General features: G+C 35.3%; 1 protein-coding gene across 1 annotated transcript in view; it reads right to left on the bottom strand.

Moving 5' to 3' along the window:
• PHF14 (PHD finger protein 14) overlaps positions 1–21,926 on the bottom strand; it is a gene marked incomplete at both ends in the record, with an annotated part of 70,585 nt that overhangs the window by 21,050 nt on the left and 27,609 nt on the right. Inside the window, 8 exons of the mRNA XM_009579332.1 lie at positions 1,617–1,748; positions 3,229–3,332; positions 4,898–4,993; positions 6,536–6,642; positions 7,236–7,506; positions 11,151–11,297; positions 13,152–13,289; positions 15,553–15,664. Coding sequence (XP_009577627.1) covers positions 1,617–1,748; positions 3,229–3,332; positions 4,898–4,993; positions 6,536–6,642; positions 7,236–7,506; positions 11,151–11,297; positions 13,152–13,289; positions 15,553–15,664 — 1,107 coding nt within the window. The remainder of the gene's footprint in view (positions 1–1,616; positions 1,749–3,228; positions 3,333–4,897; positions 4,994–6,535; positions 6,643–7,235; positions 7,507–11,150; positions 11,298–13,151; positions 13,290–15,552; positions 15,665–21,926) is intronic.

Consider the following 21,926-nt stretch of genomic DNA (forward strand, 5'->3'; position numbering starts at 1 on the left):
CTGTATGCTCCCTACTGATCCTGAAAAGAATACAAAAAGGCACTTCCAATGATGAAAAGAATGCAATCAATACAGCTCAATTTGTCTGCTATAATCTCACACTCCAGAATATTCCTTAGCTAATTAGAAGTAAAAGCTAAGTTTGTGATTGGAGATACAATTGAAGCATGAAATTCACAACAAAGATAAGTTATAGCTTTGAAATAAAAGCATTTTACTACCTAACCTGACCTATTCTGCCTTTAACACCTACTGAGAATTGTAGTCTTACATCTTTTGGACTGATGGCTTTAGTGAGCCTTTTCAACTTGGTTAAAAAGCAGAAGCTACCAAAAAAAAAAAAAACTTCCATGTAACATAATTACTTTGGTAAATTTTACCAAAGAGCTCAGAATGCCCTTGAAATAAAGAAAAGTCCAAAATCACAGACTACATTAAATAATTAAAGGAAAATTAAGTTCAGAAAAATATTAGTGATAGTGAAAACCTTTCTGAGATTTTCAGCTTTTAAATGAAATCTCTATTAATTTACTAACTAAATTTACTGGGGTAAATCCAGGTTTTGTCATGTTAACATATAAAAAAAGAAATTTTTTTATATCCCATTTATTCCCATTTCATGTACCGGCCATCTTGCTCTGCACACAATCATCAAAACTACCCAAAAAGATGACTTAAGTAAATGTTTTATGGAAGTTTTTTAAAAAAAATAAAATTAAGAGACATATGAAGAAAAACAGAAACCAAGTTTTCTTGATTAAAATAGTTTTACTGTATTTTTAGAAGGAATTCTTATACCACTGTATTTTTAGAAGGAATTCTTATACTATTCTGATTTGGTACCTAAACGTTCAGACAAGGTGATGATGATTCCTGAAGATGCTGTACACTAACTTCTTGCCAGATAAAAACAGCTTCTGAATAACTGCTTCTAATACATTTCAGAGCAGTTTAGAAACACCCAGAACACTAACACAACACAGCAGCACACTAATTTTATGACAGTTTGGAAATCAGCACCTTATCAGTTCTCCATTGTACCACTTAGCTTTTGTTCTGCTCCACTGGCACAAAAAGAATTTTAATTCATGGAAATGTAAGTGCAGTAAGTACAGTTATGCATATGCTTCTGCCACTGCAGATTTGAGTCGTAAGATAGAAGTAAACCCAACTGATTCCCCATATTGCAATAAACTGATATACTACTTACAGGTTTATTTTTAAGTATTTACAAGTATTTTCCTAAAGATCTGGGCAGAGTGTTGCATATCTTGGTCCTAAGATAAACAGAAGACCAAGTCTTCCATTTCCTGAAGGCAGCCAATAGTTTCCTACCATTATTATATAGCAGCATTAATAATCACAAACGAACTTAAAAGCTAAGAAAATTAAAGCTATAACCTATTTCTACAGTGGCTAATAATGAGAAAATCTTTACAACATTTTTTTTTTTTTTACCTTGAAATATCACTACTAATAACATGAAAATAAAATAACTCAGTTTAGACTGCATTATAGCAATGTCTAAACCACTTAGAATTTGCAAGTCTATTCACATTTACGTCCTACTTTAAGTACAGAGATAGCACAAGACAACACATCAACTGTATTCTTACCAGTAACTGTTCTTGGTCTTCCTTGGCATCCTTGTAAGAGGTGGATCCAGGCAACCAAGATGATAATGGAGTTTACAAGTATCACACAGTAGCAATAGGTGTTGATCATGGTTCTTCTTGCAAATTCCACAACTTTTAATGTAGGTAGCAGAAAAGCATTATAATTAAATTTGAAATCATAAAGAATAAACGATACACCCCAGCACATTCCCCAGTTTCAATACAAACATGTGGCAACTTCAATTTGAATGCATCATTTAAGAGCATAATTACTTTTTAAGGAGCTTCTACCTATACACAGTAAAGCATAAAAGGCACCTAATATAGTTAATTTAACAAAAAAATGGCTTTCAATCTAATTTTTTGAGGACTTCTAATCAGTAGGTAATCACTTGATACTTCAACAAAATGTACCAGTAGCAAACAGAAAAAATACTAAAATACTACCTGTGCCATCCAAATGCTTAAATAGAAAATTATGCTGCTATTATCAGTCTTAACAATCACATGCTTATTTTAATAATGCAAGCACCCTGAAATAGGTCCGTGCTGCTATTCTGTTGGGCAAGGTATCAACTCATAAGAAATTAATTTCCTTTTTATTATTATTATTTTACTGGAATTGAAATTTTAGTTATTTCAAAAAGATCAGGTGTTCATCAATTCCATTATAAAATGGGAGGAACTAAATGACTGGATTTGAATGAAACAGAACTAGTAAAGCCTGACTCCTATTATTTGTTTGCGTATATGTCTAAATTGCCAAATCCTCAGCCCACTGCCATGTTCTCAAGATTTCCACCTCTCGCAGAACTAGAATTAACTTTTGCTTATGTAACCCATCTTCTTCATTTAGCCTACTAGCTGGACAAGATACTGCCCACTTGCTCTGGCTGGAGGCCTGACTGCTGCTCTCTAGATAAGCAACAGACCATGCCACTTCTCAGATGGTGGCAAGAGAAGAAGCTCCAAGACGATATGTATATTTTGCACAGCCATGCTCTGGGATCCTAGTATGTGTTCCACTGTTAGGCTTAGTTAAAACCCAGTCAGTAGCTTCACAACTTATAGAAGAAGGGAAAAGGTGGAACAATGACAGAGTAAGTGAATACATTTTATTTTGTTGGGAATTGATACAAATAGAAGTAGAGAAATTTAAAACACAACGTATCCCAAAGCATTTGACAACCCATGAGCAAAAAGTAAAAATTCTCACATGACAAGTGTTTTATGCACCCAGCCACTGTGACTAAACAGCAGCAGCACTGTCGCAAAATCATCAACACAGATGATCGAATTCAAAAGACAAGATGACCAGTTAAAAATTTTCACATCACAGAGACAAAGGACCCTTCTATTTCAGCTATAAAGAGTTATCTTTGTCCTTAAAGCACTGCTGTCAAATTAGCAAAAAAACCCCAAACCTTATTAATGTGTGCTAAGGTGAAGAATCGACTACTATTCAACTTAGCCTTCAGAAGCAAGTAAAATGTACAGACAACTCTGAAGCATTTTGTTAACCAAAACCAAATAAACAATTTGCTCTTAACACTTTTGTGGAACTGTAACTTACTAAATATTGTATCTATTCTGTCAAGACTTCATTACTTGCCTATAAAGTACAGCCGGAAGTGTAGATGTCTTTTGCGTTCCTCCTTCCTTTTTACTTGGTTTCCTTTCCTTAGGAGCACGTAAAATTGCTGGTATGTTCAATTTCTATTGGATTTGAACAAATGCAGTATACATGAGTCTTGAGACTTTTAGAGAATACCACTCCAATCTCAATGCATGAAGAACAAGAGTCAAATTATGAGTAGGAAATTGCTTAGCTAGCTATTTTGCAGACAAAAGCACCTACAGACGTTTATATTACAAAATCATAGTGGGATAAAGTAATATTATACTCATTTTTTCACTCAATAAATAAAAAACACATTGAAACACTAGCTTTTAAAATTTTTCTTCAAGCTTCAAATAGCAGGATGGACAAGGGTGAATTTGTCTAGGCAGCTGAAACAAGCAAAGGCAAATTCATGAAATTGACAGAAGAATACTGAGGCAGTTTATTTTCCCCAAGATCCCTGCTACATTGGTGTTCGATAGGTTAATTAGAAAAATTATCTTATTGGACCAAGCCCTACACAAAGCAGATGAGATTCTCTTTGGGTTTCTACTAATCTGCAGTATGCTAGCTTCTCAGACAGCAACCATCTATCAAAGTCATTTCCCAGCAGCCCCGTGGGTCTGCATCTGTTCAACCAACTGGAAAAAAAATGTCATGCAAGCTGTGCAAATGAATTCTACTTAACTTTTCTTCTTCTTTTTTTTAATTTACTAACATTTGCACCAGGAAACATATTTGTGAATACTTACTCAAAGTCATCTTAAAAAGAAGGGAAAAAAAATAATCTTGATTCAAGAGATACGTTACGTGAGAATACTTCTTCACAAGTAGGAAAGATAGGCGGACAAATAGAACCAGAAAAAGCCAGCATACCTTAAGAACTACTACTGCATAAAGAAAGGGTAAGCTTCATTTTCTGAACAGCAGCACAAACTCAGCAGTATCAAAGGGCATGACAAAATTGTGATCTAACTGTACGTTTGCATTTTCACAATGAACAGTTTCTTCAAGCTTCCTTAAAATCGTAACTGGAAATCATTTCAATCCCTTTCTGACATCTAAAATGTCCATTACCATTTAATACCTTTGACATAATATATATATCAAAACATGGCAAGAATCTATACTTCTTTCTTTTCTCCAGGTGTATCAATGAGAACAAAGATAATTGCTGGCAACAGGAAGTAATCCAAATCTTTTCTTCATTTGACCAAAATATTCTGCTCTGTCCAGTTAAAAACTATCACATACATACGGCAGTTTTAAAGATTTCGATCTTATAAAAGCCATAAAGAGTTACCATATCATTTGAAGCCTACAGTAACTAAAGACAACGTGGAGACAAAAATGGTAGGATTAACTCATTCTTCACATTAAGGTTCATCACAAATGACAGGTCAATCAGTTACACCAAATGAAAGAATTTTGCAAACAAGATCGCTATTACAACAACAAAATTAAGCTACAGGTTCCCAGCAGCTGGTTTGCAGAAGTCTAGGTATTTCAATCAGGAAACACTATCCCCAGAGTAAAGCCTGAGTCTGATCAAATCAATTTATTCGGCCATACAGGCGACAGACAGAAACAAAAAGGACTATTCTTGGAAAACCAGGTCTGCCTACGAATTATAAAGAGGGGGGAGGAAAAAACAACCAACCTGTCCAATGATTCTACCCAGCAGAGCCCAAATGCCTTGCCCTTCATTTCGCAGTTTTCCATTCATATTTTGTAGCTCTTCCAAGGACTCACACAGCTGAAAAGTTAAAGAAAAAAAGCAACAGGAATGAAAATCCATTAAGAGTTATTTAATAAAATTTATTCAACCTCTTACCTATCTAGGGTGCATTACTTTACTGTGGGATTAAAAAACAATGGAACTCATGTCAATATAGCTAGTACAATCATTCAGCAATTTAATGGCATTAAAATGAAAACCTGGGCAGCCACCTGTTTTGTAAAGAAGATCTGAAGCACTTTGGCATAAAAATAAGGTTTCATAAAGTCAATTAGAAAGCAAAACTAAAATACAGCAACATCTTGTATGTGTTGTCCATACTACTTAAGCAGGAAGACTGTAACAAGTAACCACATAAATGAATTAAAGCTTTATATTGCATTACCAAAGCACATTCACTCACTCTCATAGAAAGAGATGTAATTTATTAAAGGATGCAATCAGAAAAAAAGTTTTTTTTCTTCTGGAAGTAACTGTTAGTTACCACATAGCATATGCAACCTATTAATTTGGTTAAAAGCCCCATGCACAATCTCCTTCCTCTTTATCATCTTTGGGTAGTTCACAAGGACGTGCTGCTTCATTTCCATATGTTCTCATTTAAAACACACACCCAACAGTTTAAGAATTAATAGCAACACCTTTTTTTGTCATCACTAACCATCACTTGATAGGTTGCTGAATTCAGCAGAAATTGCAGCATGTCATCTGTCACAAAAGATACTGTATTTCTATGTTCCATTTCAAAATATTTAAAGATTAAAATAAAGAAATTTAGTAAAAATGCAATTAAAACACAAAATACTTTTTTAACCATGATGATGAGTTAATAAAAAAAACACTAGCAACATTTTGGGGGAGCAATGCCATCATTTATGGGTCCCAAATTTCCTATACTCAAACAAAACACTCAGAGGACACTATGGGTGTGTGAATACTGATTATTTCAGCCTGAAAAATTAGCCAAGTCATTAAAACTAGGATGAACACAACTGGAATTGGAGTTGACATAAATAAATAAATTAATAACACTCTGACAATCCTAGATTCCCAATTATCAAGTAGGGTTCTAAGCAGAGAACCAAACAGGTTGAAAAAGAACCTAGAACTACATACAAGCAAATCAAAACAAAACAAAACGGGAGAGAGGGAGGGAAGGGGCGGGGCGGGAGAGAGAGAGGAGTCAAACTCTGTTGTCTCAAAGTCTCACATGAAATGCATATAAAGAACGAAAAAAGAAGGGCCTTAAGACACAGTTCACTCATGAGAGGGAGCTGTCTGTCCATGTGCAGTTTGTTACTGGTGCTCTCAGTGGGGCCAGTTAAAGAACTCATGCCCAGCCAACAACATATGACATTTTAGAAGTTGATTCTGCTTGCATGGGGGGGGTGGACCACAGAATATTTTTAAAAGAAGAAAGATATTTTTCAACATTACTTTTCAGAAAGAATGGTTTGTATCTATCTTTCTAAGTAATTTTGTTTGGAAAGCAAAATGCTATCAAAGTTAACAGCTGCAATACTAAAACAGTACAATGGTTTATTATCCCTTTTTCTTCACCTTATTATATTCCACATGAAGCTTTTCTTGCTCATTTTCTAATTTATCCTTGATATTCTTCTGTTCAGCCATATTCTCCTGGATTTGAATCATGCGCATATTTCTCTCTATTTAAAAGAAAATTGCATTATTTCCTATCCTTGGCCATATTTTCAAGTTTTATGCACTGAAAAAAGTGAAGCAATGAAAAGCATAAAACCATAACAACACAAAAACCAGAAAACTATAGCCTATAGGTTTATTACACAGACTGAGTAGAATGAACAGTCATAACATTCACTTTCTCCTGCATAACTAGTATAGTTATTTAAAATGGTGAGCTTTGATCAGTCATCTAGCGAACAGTCCCAAAAACAGAATCACACCATTCCACACAGAAAGCGAGGAAAACACAAGAAAAAAAATAACACCAAAGGTACCTAAGCTTCCACTGCCTTCTTAGCAAAGACACTGCCTCCTGTTTATATTTGAAAGATTTTCTTCTTTTCTGAAATGTCTTTTTAAAAAAAATCACTAACTTTCTGTGTAAATACAGATACCAAGCAATAATATACCTGATGTAAAATGAAGTCATAATTCATATTTATCTATTAATAACAAAGAAATACAAGTAAAATGAAAAAGCCAATGAATCAGCACAGTACAGATACAACAAAGCAATAATTTTTCATTGAGAAAAATATGCAATTTTCATTCTTACCAAGGTAATAATTCACAAAATCAGCAGTGAGAGCTGGCTGTTTATGTTTTCTTCTTCCATCAACACTGGAACTAGTATCTGAAGTATCCACTGGAAAAATGTCTGTACTAATTCCCATTAACTCAGCTTTGCGCATAAGCTTACGTATTGCTGAAGCACTGCTAGTAAGTGGTCGTGGTAGCTTCTCCCTGGGAACCCAGGCCTGAGGCCTGGTGGTGCGGGCCAGCTCTGCCTTGGCACGATACTGCTGTAGCCTGGCATTGATTCGAGCCTGCAATAAAGAATTCTGTAAATTAAAAATGTAAGGGAAAATTCAAAATTGGTTTTGAGTTATATCCTTTGGAATGCATCTGCAATTTATTTGTATTTTAAAAGCCGCATGATCTAATCCATGCTATTTTCATTCCGGAACTCTAGGACTCAAGAAACAGCCACTGATACAGACATTTGACTTTACTTCAAAACGCATACACAAATAACACTATCCTTTCACTAGGTTTTGGAGGTATTCACAGGTGTCTTAATGAGATTTCCCCACTAATGAAAGTAACACAAATGATTGGTGGCTTTCAGACAATCCCTTCTAATAATGATAATTTGATGGGACTGTGAAAACTCACTACTGGGAAAAGCCTTGGCTGACCTATCAAAAATACATTTAGATACACTTTAAATTGGTATCTACGTGAGCAATAAAAGTTGATGAATAGCTTTTTTGCCATATTTGACATCCTTTCATAGGAACTCCTTTCTCAACGCCGTACCTCCTTATAAATGTTAAACTAGCTGATTATAATGTGCCAAAAACACAACCCAAACAGAAGTGAAGTAGGCAAGAGAAGCTCACAACATATATTGTTAATGACATCTGTATATTTGTGACCATCTGGGAGATCAACCCCAGAAGATCAAGTTGTTACTGACAGTTGGAAAACACTGTCTTGCGGGAACTCTATGTAGTGGCAATTCTAGCAGAAAATGACATCAACATACAAACCTTCAGAGGCAAAACTGCAACTGACTATCAGTTAAAGTTGTTTACTTGCCTGCAGAAAGAAGAAACTAAACTAATCCAACTGCCCCACCATATGGTATGAGATGCTCCTGAGACAAAAGCAAAAAAGTGTGCATATATATACACACTATGGTTAAGGAACATCTCTGATTACAAATAGCATTGTTGAAGGTATTACAGACAGTTTAACACACATTACCTTACTAGGTCTTGAACATTAATGACCAAGAAACACAGCAAATGTGGCTTGCAGGCCAGCTCTGACCCCAGGGGCTTTTTTCTTGGACCCACAGCAGCAAGAAACAGATATGCCTAAAGCCACCGCCTCCCTTTATTCTCCACCGGAAGGACGAAGGACGGCTTACAGCTTCCTCAGCTAAGATGCTTCTTTACTGAATACATGCTCAGTTCTGACTGACCTTAAATGACCGTGGGGTCATTTAAGATGCCATACAACTGTATACCCAGAGCTTTATTCCAGAAAGAGATGACAGATTAAAATGACTAATGTCTAAATGTAATCCTGAACTCTAGTTACTTGGATTTAAGCAATTTTCAAGTATACGCTTTACTCAAGGAATATACATTTCCTTTATTGATATAAAAAAAGTATTTCAATGTAGAACACCTTGCAATAATCCGTTAACAGTCCTAGAGAGCTTTATACATTATATTCTTTACAGGGTTTTATTTTCTTGGGCCACAGGACTTGCTCAGTTACTTGCTCAGGACTTGCTCAGTTACTCCTGCCTGGGCCACAAAGCACCAAATATCCTTTTTTCCTCCTTCAAAAGTGTGCCTCAAAAATTCACTTTCACAATACCAGATAAATTATTTGTACAACTGCATTCTTATTTATGTTAGCTCAATGTCTGTAAACCTTACTTAAGCCTACAAACTCCCCTTGAAGTAAGCTTTTGAACATTCATATATACACACTATATATGTATTTACTTCTTAAATCTTTTTTTCCAGATTAAGCTGTCTCAGGATTCTTATTTCTCAGACAAAATCCTAATTTAATAAAGATGGTTGAATTTACTGGTGGGATTTTAACTTCTTCATGCAGACAACATATGGTAAGGTAAGGGGTGAATTTATACATACTTTGTGTCAACTCCTCAGTCAGATATTTCTAGTGTGTATTAAGTACCCCCTACAGCTCTGCATCTCTAAAAAGGCACAGAAACCACTCAAAGAATTATTTCATAAAATCTCAATACATACAACTCAACATAGAAATGTATTTTTCAAGCATCCAATCTGTTTCCATCCATGTAAACTCAGGCACGCACACAATACTAATGCAAACTCATACAACACTAGAGCCATCAATAGTGAAATTAAGTGGTTTTACAAAATGTATGCAAGTTATCAAATTTGTATCAAGATGCCTATGACGCCATGTCAAGTAACTCCACCTCCAGTTTTCAGGATTCATTCTTTCAGTTTCTAAACATTTAATCCAAATAATTTAGATTAAAAAATTTGCAGGGTCTTTGTATGGGTGAAAAAGGGGGAAGAGAGGGAAATGCTGGGAACTTATCAGCATTATCAGCACCGCATAACAAACGCCTGAAAACAGAGCTAATAAGCCCTGTTGGACCCAAACTGATTTTGCACAATCAGTACTTACCATTATGTTGGGTAATATTCATATTATTGTGATTTCTCCACTACATAGGTGCATTTCACGTAATTAAGAGCTGAGTGTATTCAGCAAAAATTATGTAACCAGTTTTGAATCAAGCTACATGAAGCTCAATACATACCCCATAGAAATATTTTATTCAAAATTCTTCTATGATAGAGTTTGCTCTTATTCGTTCTCAAATGCACAGGTCATTTTAAATTAATATTCTCTTCTCCTATTCAAAGACTTTTGAAGAACTAGAAAGGTATGGGTTTTTTAAATAAAAAGTTTGACGATATGAAGATTTATTTTCTGATCATTACACTACAGTTCTCCCTTCAGAAAAAAAAAGACACTTATTTCTCTCCCAAAACTGCCTTCCATTATTTGCAGCATCTGCTACTTTCTGCAATAAATTAGGCAGGATTCATTCAGATGAGCTGCTTTTCTACATAGGTACAATTTTTCCACAGAATGTTCAGCCTAAGCAGTGAAAGCAAAGTATGCTATGAATTCCTCAGAATCAGAAAAAATAATAAAGTACACACATTAAAACATATCAAAGTACACACATTCCCTCAGAAGGACTGAAACCTTTATATCAACAGAACATTTATCGGTTGAGCTTATGCACTAACTAATAGTTTTACATGGATCTGCCACTAGACTTTGCCTAAGATTTTCAGACAATTCCCACTCAGCAGCAAAGACTCAGTTTCGGAACCTACATGGATTTTTTTTCTAGGAAATCTTTACTATGAAAAAAACCAGCACATAGAATTCTACTTAGGCCTAAAAAAAAGTGAAAAAGGATCTAACGAGAAAAAACTTTAGGCAAGCTAAACTCTTCTGCGAAGTTCAAGATATTACTAAGGGAAAAAAGTGGATTTTTACTGAACTTGGATGTAGAAACATACCTAATTTCTTGTCTGGATGTCTTTTTTTGATAAGAATCTTGAAGAAAATGTTAAACAAAATCTATAAATTACAATGAAAATGTAATTACCAACTTATTGCCACAAACCCAAACAAAACAAGATTTTTCAATTCAGACAAGCATAGGTATCCCTATTTGATAATTAGTTTATTGAGAATTGTTCTTAGAGACCAAAGGCTACAAATAATTCACTGCTTTGTTAAATGACCATGCACTATCAATATATTTCACATTTCATTTCCTACTATAATAACAATTTCCCATCCTCTTCACTTCTTTCTTGTTTAACATGGATGATTAATAGATGTATTTGTGTCATGAATACAATACCTGAGCTTCTGGTGAGAGCTGTTTTTCTCTTTCCTGCAAGGACATTTTACAGTAAGATTGCAATGCCAAGTAGTTCTTCCGCTTCCATTTTCTGTCTAACCTGTCCGCATGCTGTTTACAATAAGCAAAAAAAGGGTCAGCTATATCCTGTTTCAGAGAAAACAAAGGGGAAGGAACGAAAATAAAGTAAGACATACAAGGCCAAAAGGCTCTGAATAGCACAAACATTCTGGCAATCAGTTCACATGTTCAAATAGACATGTTTTTAAAAACAACTAATATGTATGTTTCTAAATCAATTTTTGTCATGTTGATGTAATTTACCATATAAAGTGTTTTTCCATTGTTTTCATTGTGTGACCCTAAACGTTTTTAAATGCATTAACTATTTAACTCTCTACTGTTCAACCTCTATTTTCTCATTCCCAGAAAAAACAGCAGAAGAAATTCCTAAGTACAAATCCATTTAACATATAACATATATTGTTAACTTCCTGCTGCTTCACTGTGTCATCTTTTGCATTATATCCTACAAGGGATTAACAATTCTGAATAATACAAGAGGCAATATATTTGGTTTTCTCAAATGATTTTCCAAATGGTTTTGGTGGCTATACCCCCATGTGACTTATCATATCTCAGATAATTTTTTTTTTCCATTTTTCATTCTTTGCTCCATCAGATCTGCACATTATCATGGCTGTAAGTTTATAGCAACTTTTAGCACTTGCAAATCTTGCAAGCAGACTACAAATATCTGAGCCATGAGGAGATATAGTTTGAGAAGTGTATTTCATTGCCAGTATATTTTCAAAAGTGTAGAAACATCATCATAAATCTACAGACTAGGAATTTAAAGCAGTCTTCCTTCATCAAGTAATAAAAATATTAATAAATAATTTGCCTATCAAGTCTTCCTTTACCCCACCTATAAAACACAGACCAATAAAATCTATGCAGGCTTTCCTTACAAACGTATTTTATTTTGATTTGGATTTTCAGAGTGTGTGACAACCTACTTCCAAAAATTAGCAGCACCCTAGAATTAGATTCTGTGAGGCCTTGATTAAAAATATTTTGGTTACAGAAAACACATAAGAAAATTTTAAGGTGGAGAGGCAAGTAAATGCATATGCCTAGAAGAAATTTACAGTGTGTTCGACGAATTAACGTTACACGTAATTTATTAGGGACAACAACAATGAGGTAATTGTACTATCTTCCTATTTATCACTTCAGAAACAAAAGTGTCAATGTCAATAGTGCAAGTAATGCTTGTTTGTGTGTTACCTTTGGTACTTCCTAAAGCAGTAAGAAGTTAAATTGTGTAGTTATGAACATGACAGGCTTAATCCAAACGATACATATCAGGATGAAATTTGGCAACCTGAAAGTACTTATACCGTAAAAATGAATTCAGAAGTAGCAGCTTCAAATCTAAATTGCTTTAATCATATTACAGGAAGAAAGCTGGTAAGAACAGATATTAAAAAGTTATCAGTAGGTTATAAATGTTTGCTTTTCATTCTGATTCCTAAGATTAATGTTACCACAAGAAAAGTCATATACCTGTACTGCAATTTGAAGAAAATACTGGAAAACATGCATGAAAAAAAAGCATTAGAAATGTAGTTAATTTCTCAACTCAGTCCTATTTGGTATGAAACAGAGATTACTACACTACATAAACAGCTAGGTAAGTATGTCAACCTAGGTGAAGTTCAAGAATTAGAATTCATGTCTGTATTGGTTGATAGTCTTGTAAGCCAACTTCTGTGTTAACCTCCTCTAGCCCTTTTTCCAAGCTATTTCAAAAGGTGCTCAGAGTTGGACAATTTGGTGAACAAAGGGCCCTCCCTGGACAGTGCCTTTACTTGGCCTATGACTTGCTACCGATTTACAAAAACTTTGCTCAGGGTTAGCAAACAAAAAAGGCACAATTTCAGGTTGTCTTCACAAGCTTTCAATACAATTCTTTTATTCTATCCTTTCCATAGCTACCTCTTCTGCTGCTGCTTCTGAGAGGAGGCCTTCCTTCTGAGCGCAGGTCACATGGAAATAAGCTCTGCACATCCCAGCATCACAACTAATGCATACACCAGTTCTGGCAAAACGAGGATCTTCGCAAAAACTGCATTCCTTTATAAAGAAGAGTGGTAAATGCCACAGTAAATATTTCAGGTGTGTTTTGCCTAATATTTGATAATTTACGTCTTGCATATAAAAACCAAACAGGTTTCTTCCTGTGTGGTACAGAAACCAAGTATGCTGCTGACAATTGACACTACTTAAAACTTCACCCCTTCCCAATCCTCACTATCGATTTCATTTTCAACTAGCAATGGAAAAGTGCTTCAACAACCTAAACAGCATGTTGGATGAATTTTTATATAAACTTCCATGTCTTGTATTCCCCTTCAGAGCAACAACTAAATACCACCCGAGCAATTCATGCACAATTATTTATATAAGTATGGTATCATAAAACAACATTACTGCTCAGCAAATGTTCAATTGTTCAACAAGTTCAGAGGACAAACCACAAAAAAAGAGCAGTGCTCTGGATGACTGAAAACCATAGATAATAACACAGATGTCCTTTGATAAGCAATGACTGAGGAGGAAATGTGTGACAATGCAGAAAGAAATACTCAAGAATTGTAAATATCAGTAAAGAAAGTTGTGATTCACTTAAACACTGCACTAGGGCTTCAGCTACATGCATTCTAGGCACAGCCGTTTGCAACACAGCAAACTGACATCCCCTAATGTGACCTGGAAAAAAAAAAAAAACCAAACTTATTTTTCAGCCAGATCAATTCCTCAGTCTGTTTCACCACAAATTCATACCAAACAGCTGTGCCAGCAAACTAGAGTGATGGGCACATAAGCAAGAACAAGCAATGGAACATGGGCTGCTTACGCAGTGCTGCTATCCAGTGCATAAAGATGATCTAGAATTATACAGGTGTGCATTTCTTAATCTCTCACACGCCGAATACAGAGCAAAGCTGTGCATCACCTACAGAAAATATCTCCACGCAGAAAGTTAAACAGCAACAGAAGGTAATGGCAAAGAAAACGCAGTGATTGAAGAATTTCAAAACATCGCATACACTACCCTAAAAGGGCACCCTTTAGCTGCGCAACAGCAACACGTAACAGATTAGAAATGAAGTGAAAAAGAAAATTATATTAAGTTGGTTTTGCAGGGGGCAATTTAGCCAAGTAAGCTGTAACTTCCACACTTGATACAGCAAACAGTGTGTTTACCGGTCTGCAAGAGTAATGAGTCCTCATCTGTGCAGTTTACTTTCACCTTACTCACAGTAATAAAATATACCCAAATTCTTAGCCCTGCTCCAATATATCACTCATGTTAATTAAAAAAAAAATAAAATGCACAATTCACTGCAACAACAGTTTGCAGGGTCTCGGCAGCTTGCTCCGACTCTTTTTTTATACAAACATTTCTAAACAATGCTAAATGCCTCAGCAGGCCCATGCTGAACATGGTCCTGATACATGTATGTTGCACATGGGCAATCCAAAGTGTTTTAATTTATTTTATGTATTATACATATTTTTAAAAATGTACTATATATTTCCATTTAGTATTCCAACTTGACAAATTCACATTCCAGAAAATGAAATTGACTATGCACAAATGAAGCATTAGAGCAGCAGGAGTACAACCAGCTTGCCTCACATTAGCCTGATAGATATGGCTTCTCCACACTGTCCCCATTACCCACAGAAACAGTATTTAGCAAATTACTGAGTGCTGTCCTCTGCCCATTGCAATGGTTTTCTGTATGGTTTGTGCGTGATCACTTTTGATCTGGATTGAAAACATTTACATGTAAAACCATTTCAATTTTAGAGCCATTTTTCTGTTCGAGTTGACAGCCCCATGTTGTGGGTTTTTTTTAAACACTGCTTTGCGGCAACCTTTTTGTATGCATTCTAGCTTGTAATTATATAGACTCTAAAGTCATTCTTACTGAATGTACATCTGTCGTTTTCTTAATCAACCTAACCTTCCATTTCTCCATTTCGCATCCCATAAATCCTCTTCACTTTCCATACACATTTTGGCAATCTGCCACTAACTGACTTTAAAAGAAAGTAATTAGCACCTGCATAAAAAATAAGGGAAATTAGGGGGAAAACAAAGACAGAAATTATGGATAACAGTGGTAAGAACAGAAACAGAAAGAAAGAGGGAGGGAAGAGCAATGGTATAACAACCATGAACAAACTTCATCTCATTTTTAGTCCTGAACCTCACTGCAATTGCTAGAAACACGAAAAATAAAGTTGGGAAGATGTATGTTATTCTATTATATGTAAAAATGTAAAATAAAGCTACTCGTTGGCAGTACGTTTCTTCTAAGCTTACCTTGGCACCGTACTTTGAATAATTCATTTCTGTTAGCGTTACTGGCCGCAGTTTGTCAATATCTCCAAATGCCACTCCTGGAACATAGAGGGCACAAACAATATGGACCCACCTAAAACAGCAGATAAAATTAGGTTACTATTATCGACATTTTGTTCCTATATTATACTCACCATTTGTGGATTTCAAAGTGCCTTGTAAATGTTAACAGATGCTAGAAGAAATGTGATTGAAGGAAAGTACATTAGAAGCAGGGAGAGAACGCATATTTGGAGTTCAGCAGCTCACACACTGAACCACAGAGTAAGGCTTTTCAAAGCCACTGGGATTGCTCTGCCTGTCTGGATCAAGGGCTGGGCTACCTTCTGTTCTGATGGCTCTTAAGTGGGGCTCCACCCTGCATTTTATGCAACATGAAATGTACATGAAGAGTTCAATATTACTTATAAAGCTAAGGCAAACAATTACTTTCATGATGGGGCAGAGGGTGCAAAGAGGAGAAACAAAATTATACAGGTAGTCACAGCAACACTGAGCCCTAGGCATTTAGCTACGTAGTACCTCAACACAGCATCAGTCAGACTTTGCGTTGTTATAGTTACACCTGTTAGTATCACCAAAACTAACTAGTTTTAAGCAACATGGATAGGAGCTGCATTCAGTTATAAACATACCTGAGTTGTATTACAGAAGTGCCTATCTGAAACTCAGATGAACAGACTGTTACTTAGCTGTACTCTTCTTCGCTGGCCATAAACAAACTGCAGGGTAATACGTCTAAATCTTCAGCCCCAAATGGCATAAAATGAGACAGCATGAATCTGGACCTTAGTGTCTAGTAATTAAATACAACACAATGATAATGGCTTCAGCCTCAGGCAAGCCTGCCTTTGACAGACATCCTCATAACCTCCTGAAACTCTCAGTTACCAAAAGACAGCCTTGCAGCAGAAGACAATTTTCTTCTTCTTACGGAATCAACACTTTCTAAAAGATCCACCAGTTAGTGACAAACTCAAAATCTGTTCCACGCAGCATGCACAATTCAAGTCAACTGAGACAAACTATTCCAAAAAATGAAGTGTTCCTTCCCAACATAATCTTGCTGTTTTATCAAAACTCCAGAAACTATTTGCTACTCCTTTCTAAGTCACTAGGTGGGAGCAAACTGTCATAGACAGAAGGTCAAGATTGCTACTTTCTATTACCTTAAAATATTCAAGAAAACAGCCTTACAATTGCAGAGATCTGTAACTACCACTTTCAACCTACAAGTTCCCAGATGACATGGGATACAACTAGAGACTTCGGACATAACTGAGCTGAAATATCTTATGTTTTACCCTTAGCAAGTACGTTAATTCAGCACTTTACAATCTTCCCAGTCATTAACATTTAACAGTAAATATATCACTAGTGAAGATTAAAACTTCTGTTCTGTTCTAGTACAATCATAGAATCTACTCCCTGCATTCAATCGACTCATGATGCTGCCAGAAACACTTCTTCCCTTGGCTCTTTCATTACCCACATACTGCAATTTTCCAATCTCCCTAAATACCAGGGGTTCAGCACAGACCTGTTACCACCTACTTAAATCTGCATCCATGCTGCTGTGCTCTTTTCTCCCAATCTTCTACCACTGTTTAGTCTCTTCTCCCTCCTCTTTGTTTTGAGTGTCAATGAAAAAAAAAATTCAATTGGACCAGAGCAATAAGATCCTAGTTTTAGCTGCACTTATACATCATGTTTATTATTGACCTGTTATTAACTGGCTGTCTACCGATGAGAGAAATACTGAAGCTGATGGTTATACTAATCTGGAGCTACATGTAACCCTGATTTCCCATGTTTCCCAAATCAGCATGTTCCTCATCAGTGGTCCTTAGACCTACAATGCTGGAACTTATCATATTCAGAATTATTAAGTTTCGTGTTAATTATATATGACTCATATATCCAAACAGAAATTCCAAAAAAGCAAGATATGAAAGGTTCAGTAGCAAGCTCAAAAATACATATACATCTAAGTCTTTACAAAAGACTCCACAATTACTATTCTTTACAAAAGAAAACAGTGATCTTGCAATGTATAAAATTGGTGGACAGACTGTTTATTTAGCATTTTCCCCAAAAATAGTCCGTGGTAATAACCGGAAAACAGAAAAATCCCAGCAACAGTAAGAAACTACTTATAAGCCATTAACTCACTTCACTCCAGAAGAAATTTCTCAGTAAATCTAACATAAGTCACAACACTGACTGATCCATAGTGTCATATCTGACAAGACTCTTTTCACCTGTGGATCTGAAAACAAGTTTTTACCCTATTGTTAAATCACTCAGGTTTGAGATGCTAAGTGGTAAATTCCCTTTAAAACATGAAAACTTAAAACAATGAGAAGAATGTACATCCTAAATACACATTTACATGCAACAACTGCATTGCTTTGTCTTTACAGATTTTACTAGGGTTCTCCACATCCACAAAACCGTAACTACTGGAAGACTGAAAGAAAATTTAAAGCTTAAAATGAGTTACAACCTTGTCTTTAAATAACATGGTACAAATATGACAGCATGCTAGCTGCCAGAGAACAAGCTGAGATACTCAAGTGTTCTGCCAAACTTCTTGCTGCTCTGATAGGGAGTAAAGCTCATTGCTGTTCTTATTACAGTATAAACACTCCAGCACACCAGCACAACCTCCTAACTTAATACAATGTTATATGCAAAAAATAAGATTCTTCTCTTCACTATATGAGAAGTGCATCTTCTGTCTGCCTACCCACAAAAGCAATGGAGGCACAAGATATTCCTGCAGGGGAGCAATGGAGCACATGGTACCATCTCTGCCCTTCCACGCCGTATGCAGAACTGGCTATAGTTTGGCCTAAATCCCTACCATACCTTTATGAAATATTCTTCTACAAAAAAAGCGTATCTGTGTGCATAAATGTGTATTTTGGTATATATTATGCATTTACTAAAATAAATACCTCATTTAAATGAGCATACTCTACTTGTTTTCAAAAGGAATCAACTTTTTTTTTTTTTAAAAGCAAAATACCACATGCAGAATGAAACCTGTTACCTTGAGATAAAGAGACTGCTTGTTTGTAAATAAAAACCATCTGAATTCTGCAGGGCTTATTTTCTACACCCTTCCATTGCTTTAAGATGTGTTATATAGAACAAATTTGTACAAACAGAAATTACACATCTCCACAATTACTATTCTTAACAAAAATCCAAGGTTCTTTTTGGAAATTTTTGATAGTAAGTTTTAATATAGCCTCCTAAATGTACCCTCCAAAGTTCAATATAAAGATACACATCTTCTATAAGCAGCTGCTTCTCAATTTAATTTGCACAGTTTTTTCATGCTCCACTGGTGTATTAAATGCTGCTGCACTCTGTAAGAGTTTATCTATGATAAACCCAACAGCTGGCTGCTTCCTTCATACTGACCTTCTCAAAATGTTTTAGTGCATGTCACCCAAGTATTACAGTATTACAGATTTAAACTGCCATTTCAGTGTGATTGGCACACAAGTACCTCATTTCTTTAACCACCTATATGCGAACTCAGACCTGAATCTTTATTAAAAAACATACACAAGTCAGTCAAGTTCACAGCTGAAGCAATTTCAGCTGCTTTTAATACCAGTTCTAAATATTTTCCTGCTCATTTGTTTAGCTGCACATGTTTTAGAAGCTTGTAATTAAGACAAATTGGGTAATCAAAGAAGAATAATCTTCCTTGTTACTTTACCATCCATTTAGCTTGGAGCAATGACGACAGATGTTGATTAGGGAAGAAGAGAAACTCCATACCGAAACAAGGACAGAATTCATATTCTTGGATAATAGCATTTTGAGAAATAAAATTTCATAAATTCACATTTATGCTTGTGAAACTGAGAGGTTAATGTGAAAAGGCTTCTGCTGAGAAATTAAGCACCTCATTATTCTAATGATTTACCTTTCACATGGGAACAGAGAAACTATTCCAACTTGATTATGAGGAGAAAATGAATAGTTTGATCTCGCCTTTGTGTAATTTCCAGCACCGATGCATATGAAGAATTTCTTTTAAAAAGGTGGTAAGGGGATGGAGAGCAATGGTGAGTTAAAGGATTCTGTTATTCAGTAGTCTCTCTCTGCTAGTATTTCAAGAAAAGAACTGAATTGGATTCCAGTTTACCGAGTACAATGAAAACATAATGGACATTGCCTGCCTCTTAGTCTGTAGTGCCCCATTACCCTTGAGAATTCAAATTTGCAAATAAATGATAGAAAGAAAAAGAGCACAGGAATTTTCACATGGTAGACAGTATTTGTTTTCTTATAGTACCTAAGCTCTATTCATCTGGGAGAATAAACTTATACTTATTCATGATAGCCATATCACACTATCTAGCAGGTAAATATACAATAATAACAATAATAACAATAATAAATTAATGCATCAATGCCCAAAATCACCAAAGCAGGCATGTGCTTCTGCACAGAGAACCAGTGTCACAGCAAAAACACTTTCACATTAACCAAAAGCATACTACCATTTTACAAGAAGAAATTGAAGCAATTTTTAAAATGTTGACTGTAGCTTCTATTATGGTTATATGGGAAATTACATATATAGTGCTTAAATGGCCTTACGGAACACAGGAATAAAAAGGCTGAAATAAAATTTGCCAAGTGATATTGATTCTCACATTTCCTAGCTGTTAGACAATTGATTTTAGTCTTTCAAAAATTTTTTCCATATATCAGTATTATTATTAAAATAAAAAACAGAACTAAGAAGTACAATTTGTTTAATTGTATAACACCTTTATAAGGGAGACGCACAGACATTGTTGAACCTAAGACAGACCAGAAACTGAGCATCTGAACCCCAAAGTATTTAAAAAGAAGCACAACTGCTTCTATGGGGTCAAAATTATTCACTACAAATCCTGACTCACTTGTGTAACTTTTTTTTTTTAAAATAGCACAGTATTTTCTTCTACTTTCATTGTTTCCCCTTTATAAGATGCAGTAGAAGACATGAAGGAAAAAAAGATTTCTTTTACATGCTGTATGTGTATCTTTAAAATGCATCTCAGCTACAAACTGAGAAGCTGAGCTCAATGTATATTCAGTGGAGAAAGGTAGATGCCTTGGTTATTGCTAGCATCTGCATCCAATGGTCAAAGTTCAGTGTTATGAATACCCTCGTTATCTCTTTACTCCCAACACAAACTCAAATTGTTTTTGCTATCAGGAAAAAATACAAACTAAGGGAGAAATGCAAGGGCATGTACAATTTAATCCACAAAACCTGAATCAACTTATGACATTTTAATACCGTATTTACTTTTCTGAAAACAGACAACACAGTATGTCACAAAAGGTTTTCCAAAACATCATCCTGAGCTCTGCTGAGCTTTTAATGATGGCAGGACCAGATTGTTACAGTATTAGCAACAGTAAAGTCTGTGTAAGACCAGAAAGTAAGAAAAAAAATTACAGCAAACACCAAAGAACTGGGGGGGAAAATGGGGGAAAAAAAGGCAGATATGGATATGCTTATGCACACATTACAAGACAGCTGTATACTTAAGTGATAACATATACAAAAGCTTACTAACACATATGATAAAACTTTTTACTTCATTTTAACTAACTTCCTAGCGTTTGTGCAAGTCTAACTAAGGAACTCTTCACAATGAGTAGGAAAAACCATAAAGACTGCTATAAGCCAGTGGGTAAAGAAAAAGCAAGGACATGGTTATATTTTGTGATTTGCTAGTAAAAAAGATGTTGTTCTACAATATATAGCTAAGTGTAAATAATAATGTGTCTGTGAATTTATATTAAAAAACATAAAAGGTTTTACACTAACACATGTTGACATTTCTGAACTTTAGAGTACTTAAAGTATTTGTACTAATACTGAGTATTTAACTGGATTCTTTCCAGCTCATCCATCATCATCAGTAAGATATGTCTGCAGACTTTTATATTCCTACATCTCAAACAGATATGTTCAAACAGGATTAAGAAAGCTTCTCTTTCCTCTGAACAGCCTTAGCAACTAATTATTGCCTTCCCATGTTAACATGATCAACGAAAAGCTTATGAGTAGAGGAAGTTAACATCCCATAAACTCTTACTGGGTTTTGTAAGGCCCAGCATCTGAAACCTTTGTATATTACCACATACCTGCAATTTATATAACTGTAAAATGTATGAAAGAACTTAACTGTCATGGTCTTAAAAACAAAACAAAACAAAACCCATTCACCAAAAAGCAGTAACACTAGCCATAAATCAGACATCACTGATAATCCTGCTCTCTCCTTTACTATAGAAAATTAGTTACC

The sequence above is a fragment of the Fulmarus glacialis genome, unplaced genomic scaffold (genome assembly GCF_000690835.1).
Source record: "Fulmarus glacialis isolate BGI_N327 unplaced genomic scaffold, ASM69083v1 scaffold19106, whole genome shotgun sequence".
Taxonomy (NCBI): domain Eukaryota; kingdom Metazoa; phylum Chordata; class Aves; order Procellariiformes; family Procellariidae; genus Fulmarus; species Fulmarus glacialis.